General features: G+C 42.0%; 1 protein-coding gene across 1 annotated transcript in view; it reads right to left on the minus strand.

Moving 5' to 3' along the window:
• The window catches only part of Agbl1 (AGBL carboxypeptidase 1), a 907,135-nt gene that overhangs the window by 768,587 nt on the left and 125,179 nt on the right, over positions 1-13,369 (minus strand). Inside the window, exons 10-11 of the mRNA XM_052186269.1 lie at positions 2,489-2,605; positions 876-1,456 (exon numbers count right to left, since the gene is read on the minus strand). Coding sequence (XP_052042229.1) covers positions 876-1,456; positions 2,489-2,605 — 698 coding nt within the window. The remainder of the gene's footprint in view (positions 1-875; positions 1,457-2,488; positions 2,606-13,369) is intronic.

A 13,369-nucleotide genomic window follows, 5' to 3' on the forward strand; every position in this document is an offset into this window, starting at 1 on the left:
GGTAAGAGAATGGTGATGGTGAGGTGGACTTTAAGCTTGAGAGGTGGTATATGAAAGTAAAACAGGGACAGACCACCCATGAGGTTGGACATATGATAGCATAGCAGTCATGTCATGAGATCATACAAGAATCCAAAGTAGGAACAGTTCTTGGGACCTACTATCAAAGAATAATTTGCGGAAGACATGAAGTTTAAAATAAAGAAACATTCTGGTCTGCATATTTGACTCTACTGGCCGATACTATAAGATATATATATAGCAATCCCCATCCTCAGGAGAAATACCTTTTAACAGATTTCTTTTTAATCTCACTATGCTGATCCAAGGACAATGCAGTTTTTCATAAAATATGGGAATAATACATCACTTAGGATTTCTGCCCTAGAGAATATGTGAGATGTTTTTCCATTCCGTCCTTGGGGATATAGCAAAATCACTCTCCAAATACTAGCTAGGGCTATGAAATAAAAGCATGCTACTTTTCATTATCAACTAGAAACAAAACACCAATTTGAAAGAGATCTCATATAATCACCTTATTATTTTTTCTGAAAATATTTCTTTTAGGAAAGGTTCCAGAATGTATAGACACTAGATGGTGCCCCCTGTTGTGATAGTTTGCCATGAATATGATTCCAGGGTTTTTATTAGAATCATCCAAGGAATCCTTTGCCCAGAATGACATGCCTACCACTATCTCATTATAAAATCTCCAAAGTAGAGACAAGATTATATGACTCCAAAGGTATTTAAATTACTCTAGGCTAGTTCTCATTTTCCTACAAACAGTAGATTATCTGTATAAACCACTCCAACTATAGAAGTATTTAGAAGAGAACAATTTACAATTTCCACGTCAGTAAACCCCTCACCTCTGTACCCCCAGTTTGCGATCCAGCATTGGTTGAGCAGTGGGGCGTGGACAGTGCCCCCAGAGATCAGGAAATGCCATCGTCTTGAATCCCACAGCAGATCTTGTGCACATAGCTTTGGCTATATAAAGATGAGGATCATGGAAAGGTATGTGCTTGGCATATGTGTGCAGAAGCCTCTCTGCTGCTTCGTTGCTTTCTTCTGGCTTAGTAGAGTTGGGAAATGAGGAAGTTATCCTTGGGCAAGAAATTGCTTCTATATCCCAAGCAGCCTGTTCTAAGGAAGCCTGAATGTCAGAGGTATCATGCCCAGAAGAATCAGTCTCCAAACCATTTTGTTGTATCCTTTGGTTCACATTTGTTGCAGATCTTTGTTTTGAGGATGACTGTACTTGAGACTTCCCTGTCTTCACCATGTTCAGAATGGAGATGTGGACCGTGCCTTCCCTTTCTTGTTGCCGGGAGCTGTGCTCCCTGTTGAAACAGTGTTGTCTTAGAGAGGTAACACTTGGAATGTGGTGGTGATTGGCATGCAGGGTGTCTTTGATGCTCAAATCGTCTCCATATTTGGGTTCTAGTTCCTTCAAATTCAAAGTAGAAAAATGTACATATTAATATTTCCTTCCAAGAGAGAATAAAATCCTCTTTCTATACCAGTTGACTGGAACCAAAGCTAAGTGTGACCCTTGTGATTTAGGAGCTTTTTCAAAGAGTCAGCCAATGGAAATAAATTAAACCTTAAGACTACACAAATGCCAGAATCCCACAAAAGGCACTCTCAGAATAGGCTTTGGATGAGTCTAGAATAATTCTACACAGTGAGTAAAATTTTTGCAACCTCCACTCCCTAACCCCCATCCAATTACAGTCTGACTGAACAACTTCATTTATAGGGACCTCAGTGAGATGCAAAGAAAAGGCTTTTACTGTGCCCCAGGCAGTGCCTTTGATTTGAAGACATTTTTTTTCTTAGTATATACACTGAACTGAAATCTTCTTCTCTGAAATTTTGACCACTGATCCTTTTCGGCCTTCTAGAATTAAATAGGATATAGCAACTCCTCTCTACATGTGCCTCTCTATGTCCTTTGATATGGCTGGGCTCATAATTTGTTAAAAAGCAATAAGAGAATAATAGAGATCAAAGGGCAGGTCTGAGTCTCAATATTAGCACCAGCAGCATCCTGGGTTAGCATCCAGACCGAAGGCATTCATTTGCCTTTACTAATGCCGAAACCTGGATTCTGGATGATGACCTTTAACAATCCTTCTATCATGATGACCTTCCCAATTTGGCAAAAGATCACCAAATCATCCAGAATTTTCATTTGCTTCTCCATGTGGAGTCAGAACTATGGCCCACCCAGCAGGCCGTAGTTAGTAATGTGTAATTTCGTTCTGATTCTATCCTTGGTGTAGAGTATCAGACCTTATGGTCCTTGAGAGCATTCTGGTCTGCCTACCCTTTTCTCTTCTGTTTTTCTCTCAGAAAGAACTTGGAACAATGGTGGTGATGAACAATGTTATTCATCTGGACACCTCTGTTTGGCTTCCCAGGTTCTACAAAGACCATACTATGTGTTTCCAAGAAGTAGATTACAACCTGTGCTTACCTCAAAGTTACAGGAGAGCTCAGGACACATCGCACCATACTGTGCAAGTTCCTCCTCAGGAAAGTCAAGACCAGGCTTAGAACTAAGTTTGCTCATATCAGTTTCCAAGTCATCATCCTATAACAGAAGAAGGAACAGAACAGATCACAATCAAGAAATCCACCCTGAGGGTGTCGAGACAAGGCACATATCTGCTTCTTTATCAGGTGAGGTCATTAGTTCCTTATCTTTAGATTATAATGCTAGTCTAGCTAGAAAGGATCTTAATATACTAGGTTACATTTCTTAATTTAAAGGAAAAGTATATAAAGATTTTATTAAATAATGAATGTCAGAATGTCAATGTTCATTAACCCTCATCAGAAATAAATATGCAATAAACTATGTAAGTAATAAAACATGGTATAAGAAAAATTCTTTGTCTTGTTCATAAATAACATCATTGCTGTTATCATCCCTTTTGCCTGGCTACCTTTGCTGTCTGGATGATTCACCTACACAAACATTTAATGAGCATGTTCAATGCTTTTGCAGATACTCAAAGATTTATTGATGTTGCAACACAGGTCCATGGTCTTCTAGTAGGAGAACTGAGACAGAAATGAAGTGTATGGAACACAGTTATTTCTAGCAGTGGTAAATGTCCAGGAAGTGCTGTCAGATGACATTAAGACTGGATGGAGTGTGGGAGGTTGTTGGGACTGAGTCACCTGAGAAGGCACACAAAGGAAGTTACTGTGATGTAAGGAGATATAGAAGACACAGTGGGCAGCATATTAAGAAAATGATTCTTGCAAAAGAACCTGCTTGAATTTGCTTACAGAAAGAAGATGCCAGGGGCATGGAGCAGAAGAGGAAAGATCATGAAATGGGAGACAAGATAGCAGAGGAGTGTGGCAGATGTGTGCAGTTTCTAGGAACAGTCTTTTCTGCTGTGCCTATGTCTCTATGTGGAGTTAAAAGTTCACAAACGCTCCTATGTTTCTCTTCATGGAGCAAATCATATCAGTAATCACACTTTTTTTCTAGATCAGCATCCTGTGATAGCTTCAAGATGAGGCTTGTTCCACTCTGAAAACATTTGTATTTTCCAAGGGTGATGGAGTCTTCCAGATACACTATACTCGGGATGATACTGTCCAAACTCTCTTTCCACACTCTGGATACATCAAATTTCCTTACGAAAATAAGGAGCAGGAACCTACCAGAAGCTCTAAAACACATTTGGAGAGATAAGGAAAAGGCCTAACTCAAGGAATTATTGGAAACAAATGCTTATATTTCTGAATCAGTGGAAAAGAACAAAGTATGACACTGCATCCATCTTACATAATTTTCCTACAAACTCAGATCAAAAGAAAAGTGAGGGGGCGGCAGCAGTGGCTGGTCCAGCTGAAGGGCCATCAGCGGTGGAACCAAGGCGACACAGGGTCCAGTTAGGCCCTGCGCCCACGACCACTGACCTTCGCTGACCAGCCGGGCAGCAAGCAGCTGCGGTTCTGAGGAGCCTTTCGCTGCACGGAAGCCACTTCAGAACTCGGCTTCCCGCCAGTCAGGAGAGACTCACCTCCATCTAGATTTCTGACTCTAGAGATCGGACAGACTGAGGTACACAAACATAATCCTAGGCCCAACACCGCAGGGGTCTGAGCCTGATGGGCGTTGGCCTGCACCCAGGCCCTGGGCTGTTCAGGTGGCCATCGGGGTGCCAACCCAGCCAGGAGGTTTTTTTTGCCCAGGCTGGCGCACGCGCCGCCATTTTGCCTACAGGACCCAGAGTGCTCGGGAGGGCAGAGACGGCTAACAAGCGTAGCCTGAGGCTAACAAAACGGGGGTCTAGGCCCCAAAAGGCACAGGACTGACCCCAAGAACTGGGCGGCTTGGTGGGCCATCTGTGTGTCAACCCGCCCAGGAGGTTGTTAGCACAACAGACTCTCCCAGTGCTTTCAGGGAGCGCGGACGCGAACGCCGGCCATCCAGGTCACAGCCCTAGGGGAACTTTGCTCAGACCTTGGCCTCCCAGGCTTTTGCCTGGACTCAGGGCCTGGGCGACAAGGCTAACCTAGTGTGTGCCAGCATGGTTGGGGAAATCGGCTGCCCAGCGGAGTGAGCGGAACACAGGGGAGGTCACAGCAGCATACACGTTCGGCGCTCCCTGGGGGTGCACACGGGTTCCATCTGGTCCACAGACACAATCTGGGGCAAGGCCTCAGGCAGAAGCCCTCAACTCAACTCTCTCCGCTTCAGATCAGCCCGGGCAGCCGCACCACATCTCCAGGTCCCTCAAGAGGCTAGCGGGGGCTTCCGGGCGGCCAGCTGGGAGAAGTCGGTGTGCTCCGATAAATCCTGCCGGCCCCAGCGGGAGCCTTCAGGTGCCTGCTTCGGGATCTGAACAGCCTGGACAGCAGCACCCTGTCTACAGGCAGTGCAGGGTGTAAGCTGTGCACCAGAGGCCAACGGGGAAGGGGCAGCTTGCACTGGTGAGTCCAGCACTGACAAGATCAAGTAACACCAGTGAGAGCTAGATGGCAAAAGGCAAACACAGGAACGTCACTAACAGAAATCAAGGCAATATGGCAACATCTGAACCCAATTCTCCTCTACCAGCATGTCCTGGATACCCCATCACACCAGTAAAACAAGATTTGGATTTAAAATCACTGGTCATGATGCTGGTACAGGAACACATGAAGGACATACTTAAAGAAATTCAGGAGAAAATGGATCAAAAGTTAGAAGCCCTTGCAAGGGAAACACAAAAATCATTGAAAGAAATCCAGGAGAATACAAAAGCCAACAAGGAGGAAATGCAAAAAACACTTAAAGAAATACAGGAGAACTTTGGTCAACAGGCTGAGGTCATGAAAGACGAAACACAAAAATCTCTTAAAGAAATACAGAAGAACTTTGGTCAACAGGCTGAGGTCATGAAAGAAAAAACACAAAAATCTCTTAAAGAATTACAGGAAAGCACAAACAAGCAAGTGAAGGAGCTAAGCAAAACCATCCAGGATCTAAAATCAGAAGTAGAAACAACTAAGAAAACTCAAAAGGAGACAACTTTGGAGATAGAAAGCCTTGGGAAGAAATCAGGGGACAGAGATGCAAATATCAACAACAGAATACAAGAGATAGAAGAATCTCAGATGCTGAAGATTCCATAGAAACCATGGACTCAACAGTTAAAGAAAATGCAAAATGCAAAAAGCTTGTAACCCAAAATATCCAGGAAATCCAGGACACAATGAGAAGACCAAACCTAAGGATTATAGGCATAGATGAGAGTGAAGATTTACAACTTAAAGGGCCAGCAAATATCTTCAATAAAATTATGGAAGAAAACTTCCCTAACCTAAAGAGAGAGATGCCCATGAATATACAAGAAGCCTACGGAACTCCAAACAGACTGGACCAGAACAGAAATACTTCCCGTCACATAATAATCAAAACACCAAATGTTCTAAACAAAGAAAGAATATTAAAGGCAGTAAGAGAAAAAGGCCAAGTAACATATAAAAGAAGACCTATCAGAATCACAGCAGACTTTTCACCTGAGACTATGAAGGCTAGAAGGTCCTGGGCAGATCTCATGCAGACTCTAAGAGAACACAAATGCCAACCAAAACTACTATATCCAGCAAAACTCTCAATCACCATAGATGGAGAAAATAAGATATTTCATGACAAAACCAAGTTTACCCAATATCTATCCACAAACCCAGCCCTAAAAAGGATAATAGGAGGACAACACCAATACAAGGAGGGAAACTTCACCCTGGAAAAAGCAAGATAGTAACCTTTCATCAAACCCAAAAGAAGTTAAGCAATCAAATTTAAAAAATAACATCAAAAATGATAGGAAGTAACAATCACTATTCCTTAATATCTCTTAACATCAATGGACTCAATGCCCCAATAAAAAGACACAGACTAACTGAATGGATACGTAAACAGGACCCTACATTTTGCTGCTTACAGGAAACACACCTCAGGGTCAAAGACAAACACTACCTTAGAGTAAAAGGCTGGAAGACAATTTTACAAGCAAATGGTCTCAGGAAACAAGCTGGAGTAGCCATTTTAATATCAGATAAAATTGACTTTCAACCCAAAGTCATCAAAAGAGACTCTGAGGGACACTTCTTGCTGGTCAAAGGAAAAATACAACAAGAAGAACTCTCAATCCTGAACATCTATGCTCCAAATGCAAGGGCACCCTCTTTCATAAAAGAAACTTTATTAAAACTCAAAGCACACATTGCAACTAACACAATAATTGTGGGTGACTTCAACACTGCACTTTCCTCAATGGACCGATCAGGAAAACAGAAACTAAACAAGGACACAATGAAACTAATTGAAGCTTTGGACCAATTAGATTTAACTGATATATATAGAACATTCTATCCTAAAACAAAAGAATATACCTTTTTTTCAGCACCTCATGGTACCTTCTCCAAAATCGACCATATAATTGGTCACAAGACAGACCTCAACAAATATAAGAAGATAGATCTAATCCCATGCCTCCTATCTGATCACTATGGAGTAAAAGTGGTCTTCAATAGCAACAGAAACAACAGAAAACCCACATACACATGGAAATTGAACAATACTCTACTTAATGATACCTTGGTCAAGGAAGAAATAAAGAAAGAAATTAAAGACTTTTTAGAACACAATGAAAATGAAAACACAACATACCCAAATCTATGGGACACAATGAAAGCAGTGCTAAGAGGAAAACTCATAGCCCTGAGTGCCTCCAAAAAGAAAATGGAGAGAGCATACATTACCAGCTTAATGACACACCTGAAAGCCCTAGAACAAAAAGAAGCTATTTCACCCAGGAGGAGTAGAAGGCAGGAAATCATCAAACTCAGGGCCGAAATCAATCAAGTAGAAACAAAGAGAACCATACAAAAAATCAACAAAACCAGGAGCTGGTTCTTTGAGAAAATCAACAAGATAGATAAACCCTTAGCCAGACTGACCAAAGGGCACAGAGAAAGTATCCAAATTAACAAACTTAGAAATGAAAAGGGAGATATAACAACGGAAACTGAGGAAATCCAAAAAATGATCAGATCCTACTACAAGAGCCTGTACTCAACACAACTGGAGAATCTGGAGGAAATGGACAATTTCCTTGACAGATACCAAATACCAAAATTAAATCAGGACCAACTAGACCATCTGAACAGTCCCATAATGCCTAAAGAAATAGAAGGAGTCATAGAAAGTCTTCCAACCAAAAAAAGCACAGGACCAGATGGTTTCAGTGCAGAATTCTACCAGACCTTCAAAGAAGAGTTAACACCAATACTCTTCAAACTATTCCACAAAATAGAAACAGAAGGAACACTACCCAATTCCTTCTACGAAGCCACAATTACGCTGATACCAAAGCCACACAAAGATCCAACAAAGAAAGAGAACTTCAGACCAATTTCCCTTATGAACATCGATGCAAAAATACTCAATAAAATTCTTGCCAACTGAATCCAAGAACACATCAAAACGATCATCCACCATGATCAAGTAGGCTTTATCCCAGGAATGCAGGGTTGGTTCAATATACAGAAATCCATCAATGCAATCCACTACATAAACAAACTCAAAGAAAAAAACCACATGGTCATTTCATTGGATGCTGAAAAAGCATTTGACAAAATTCAGCATCCTTTCATGCTTAAAGTCTTGGAGAGAACAGGAATTCAAGGCCCATACCTAAACATAGTAAAAGCAATATACAGCAAACCGGTAGCCAGCATCAAACTAAATGGAGAGAAACTTGAAGCAATCCCACTGAAATCAGGGACCAGACAAGGCTGCCCCCCTTTCTCCTTATCTTTTCAATATTGTATTTGAGGTACTAGCTCGGGCAATTCGACAACATAAGGAGGTCAAAGGGATACAAATTGGAAAGGAAGAAGTCAAACTATCATTATTTGCAGACGACATGATAGTCTACCTAAGTGACCCAAAAAACTCCACTAGAGAGCTCCTACAGCTGATAACTTCAGCAAAGTGGCAGGTTATAAAATCAACTCAAGCAAATCAGTGGCCTTCCTATACTCAAAGGATAAGCAGGCTGAGAAAGAAATTAGGGAAATGACCCCCTTCACAATAGCCACAAACAGTATAAAGTATCTTGGGGTGACTCTTACCAAACATGTGAAAGATCTGTATGACAAGAACTTCAAGACTCTGAAGATGGAAATGGAAGAAGACCTCAAAAAATGGGAAAACCTCCCATGCTCATGGATCGGTAGAATCAATATAGTTAAAATGGCCATTTTGCCAAAAGCAATATACAGATTCAATGCAATACCCATCAAAATCACAACTCAATTCTTCACAGAGTTAGAAAGAGCAATTATCAAATTCATCTGGAACAACAAAAAACCCAGGATAGCTAAAACTATTCTCAGCAACAAAAGAAAATCTGGGGGAATCAGTATCCCTAACCTCAAGCAATACTACAGAGCAATAGTGTTAAAAACTGCATGGTATTGGTACAGTGACAGGCAGGAGGATCAATGGAACAGGATTGAAGATCCAGAAATGAACCCACACACCTATGGCCACTTGATCCTCGACAAAGAGGCTGAAAACATCCAATGGAAAAAAGATAGCCTTTTCAACAAATGGTGCTGGTTCAACTGGAGGTCAGTATGCAGAAGAATGCGAATTGATCCATCCTTGTCTCCTTGTACTAAGCTCAAATCCACATGGATCAAGGACCTCCACATAAAGCCAGACACTCTGAAGCTAATAGAAAAGAAACTGGGGAAGACCCTTGAGGACATCGGTACAGGGAGAAAGTTTCTGAACAGAACACCAATAGCGTATGCTCTAAGAGCAAGAATTGACAAATGGGACCTCATAAGGTTACAGAGTTTCTGTAAGGCAAAGGATACCATCAAGAGGACAGATCGGCAACCAACAAATTGGGAAAAGATCTTCACCAATCCTACATCAGATAGAGGGCTAATATCCAATATATATAAAGAACTCAAGAAGTTAGACTCCAGAAAACCGAACAACCCTATTAAAAAATGGGGTACAGAGTTAAACAAAGAATTCTCACCTGAAGAACTTCGGATGGCGGAGAAGCATCTTAAAAAATGCTCAACTTCATTAGTCATTAGGGAAATGCAAATCAAAACAACCCTAAGATTTCATCTTACACCAGTCAGAATGGCTAAGATTAAAAATTCAGGAGACAGCGGGTGTTGGAGAGGGTGCGGAGAAAGAGGAACACTCCTCCACTGCTGGTGGGGTTGCAAATTGGTACAACCACTCTGGAAAGCAGTCTGGCGGTTCCTCTGAAAACTGGGCACCTCACTTCCAGAAGATCCTGCTATACCACTCCTGGGCATATACCCAGAGGATTCCCCACCATGTAATAAGGATACATGCTCTACTATGTTCATAGCAGCCCTATTTATAATTGCCAGATGCTGGAAAGAACCCAGGTATCCCTCAACAGAAGAGTGGATGCAAAAAAATGTGGTATATCTACACAATGGAGTACTATTCAGCCATTAGAAACAATGAATTCATGAAATTCTTAGGCAAATGGATGGAGCTAGAGAATATCATACTAAGTGAGGTAACCCAGACTCAAAAGGTGAATCATGGTATGCACTCACTAATAAGTGGTTATTAACCTAGAAAACTGGAATACCCAAAACATAATCCACACATCAAATGAGATACAAGAAGAAAGCAGGAGTGGTCCCTGGTTCTGGAAAGACTCAGTGAAACAGTATTCGGCAAAGCCAGAACGGGGAACTGGGAAGGGGTGGGAGGGAGGACAGGGGAAGAGAAGGGGGCTTACGGGACTTTCGGGGACTGGGGGGGGGGCTAGAAAAGGGGAAATCATTTGAAATGTAAATAAATTATATCGAATAAAAAAAAGGAAAAAAAAAAGAAAAGTGAATCCTCTGAGTTTGGTTTCATGATACATTCAGGCATCATTCGGGCAAGCCTTCCTACCCACTACTCTTGTCACTACAGGCTTTTTCTGTAAGTCTCCCCACCCTGAGCCATGGCCCAAGATGGTTCCATCAAGAACACAACATGGCTAGTGTACTGGCTGGTTTTGTGTGTCAACTTGACACAGGCTGGAGTTATCACAAAGAAAGGAGTTTCAGTTGGGGAAGTGCCTCCATGAAATCCAGCTGTAAGGCATTTTCTCAATTAGTGATCAAGAGGGAAGGGCCCCTTGTGAGTGGTACCATCCCTGGGCTGGTATTCTTGGGTTCTATAAGAGAGCAGGCTGAGCAAGCCAGGGGAAGCAAGAAACATCTCTCCATGGCCTCTGCATCAGCTCCTGCTTCCTGACCTGCTTGAGTTCCAGTCCTAACTTCCTTTAATGATGAACTGCAACGTGGAAGTGTAAGCTCAATAGACCCTTTCCTCCCCAATTTGCTTCTTGGTCATGATGTTTGTGCAGGAATAGAAACCCTGAGTAAGATAAATTGGTACCAGCATAGTGGGGTATTCCTGTGACAACCTGACCATGTTTTGGGGAGGACTGTGGAAGGACTTTGGAGCTAGAAAAGCCATTATAATATTAAGAGCTCGGTGGAAAGTTCTGTAGGCGCTTGGAAGACAATGTTAAGAACAGTGCAAAAGATGGAGGCCTGGCTTGTGAAATTTCCGAGGGAAGATTAAAGACTCTTAAAGGGGCCAGGTTTTGATTGTGAAGATTCTGTGATTTTGGTTAGTTGGGGCTGAAGAATCAGCTGTGATTAACAAGATACAAGAACTACTAAAGCAAACCTTTACTGGGACTATTGATGCTGGTTAGCTGGAGCTAAGAAATTAGCGGTGATTAAGAAGAGACCAGCATCACTGCGGTGAAATCTTCTGAGAAGTGTTTTCTGAGAGCACAGAAGCTGTGTTCCAGAGATAGCCACAGTTGTATTTTGTGCTGTGGCTGGACTTAGTACTGTGTAAGAGTCACCCAGATGGTTCTGGTTTTGAAGGCATGAAGGGGTCATGAAGAGCTGCTGAGGCTCTTGTCACAGTGAGAAGCCACAGAAGGCCATTGGTGAAGGTGCAGCCTCAGCTGCAATTAATGGCCCAGGACTTGAAGGGGTCATGCATAGGAGCAGAGGCTTGTCACCATGAAGAGAGCCTATGAGAGGCTATTGGTGAAGCCTAATTACAGTGAAAGATAGCAGGGTTTTGGAGATGCCAGTACCATGCGATGACCACCAAGAACAGCAGCAGCAGTGGAGTACAGGCAACTGGAGCCTAGAAGACAAGCTGTGTGCTACAAAGGGCAGAGCTGGAGAAGTGACCCAAGCCCTTGGAGGAACCCAGAAGATCGTGAGTTGGATCCCAAACATTGAACCATTGGAGTTTGAGTTTTGCTTTTGGTTGTGACTGTGCCCTGATGTGTTTCCCTCTTGAAGGAAGAAAGTATTTTAGTGGAGCCCACAGTTGAGAGACTTTGAATTTTTAAAAGACTTTGAATTTTAAAGATATTGGACATTTTAAAGTGATTCAACTTTTAATGTATAAAGACTGTGGGACTTTCTAAAGTAATTTAGATCTTGGTGATGAATAAGAAAGTAAGGGTTGAGGCTTTTTTTTCTTTTTCTTTTTTTATTCGAATTTTTATTCTTATTTTATTTATTTATTTTTTTATTTACATTTCAAATGATTTCCCCTTTTCTAGAACCCCACTCCCCGAAAGTCCCATCAGCCCCCTTCCCTCCCCGTTTTCTCATCCAACCCTTCCCATTTCCCTGTTCTGGTTTTGCCCTATACTGCTTCACTGAGTCTTTCCAGAACAAGGGGCCACTCCTCCACTCTTCTTGTACCTCATTTGATGTGTGGATTATGTTTTTGGTATTCCAGTTTTCTAAGTTAACATCCACTTATTAGTGAGTGCATACCATGATTCATCTTTTGAGTCTGGGTTACCTCACTTAGTATGATGTTCTCCATGCTCCATCCATTTGCCTAAGAATTTCATGAATTCATTGTTTCTAATGGCTGAATAGTACTCCATTGTGTAGATATACCACATTTTTTGCATCCACTCTTCTGTTGAGGGATACCTGGGTTCTTTCCAGCTTCTGGCAATTATAAATAGGGCTGCTATGAACATAGTGGAACATGTATCCTTATTACATGCTGGGGAATCTTCTGGGTATATGCCCAGGAGTGGTATAGCAGGATCTTATGGAAGTAAGGTGCCCAGTTTTCGGAGGAACCGCCAGACTGATTTCCAGAGTGGTTGTACCAATTTGCAGCCCCACCAGCAGTGGAGGAGTGTTCCTCTTTCTACACATCCTTGCCAACATCTGCTGTCTCCTGAATTTTTAATCTTAGCCATTCTGACTGGTGTAAGGTGAAATCTCAGGGTTATTTTGATTTGCATTTCCCTAGTGACTAATGAAGTTGAGCATTTTTTAAGATGCTTCTCTGCCATCCGATGTTCTTCAGGTGAGAATTCTTTGTTTAACTCTGTACTCCATTTTTTAATAGGGTTATTTGGTTTTCTGGAGTCTAACTTCTTGAGTTCTTTATATATCTTGGATATTAGCCCTCTATCTGATGTAGGGTTGGTGAAGATCTTTTCCCAATTTGTTGGTTGTCGATTTGCCCTTTTGATGGTGTCCCTTGCCTTACAGAAACTTTGTAATTTTATGAGGTCCCATTTGTCAATAGTGTTTGTGTGTCAAGTTGACAAGGGGTCAATTGTACTGGCTGGTTTTGTGTGTCAACTTGACATAGGCTGGAGTTATCACAGAGAAAGGAGTTTCAGTTGGGGAAGTGCCTCCATAAGATCCAACTGTGAGGCATTTTCTCAATTAGTGATCAAGTGGGAAGGGCCCCTTGTGGGTGGTGCCATCC

Source organism: Apodemus sylvaticus, chromosome 1 (assembly GCF_947179515.1).
Source record: "Apodemus sylvaticus chromosome 1, mApoSyl1.1, whole genome shotgun sequence".
Lineage (NCBI taxonomy): Eukaryota > Metazoa > Chordata > Mammalia > Rodentia > Muridae > Apodemus > Apodemus sylvaticus.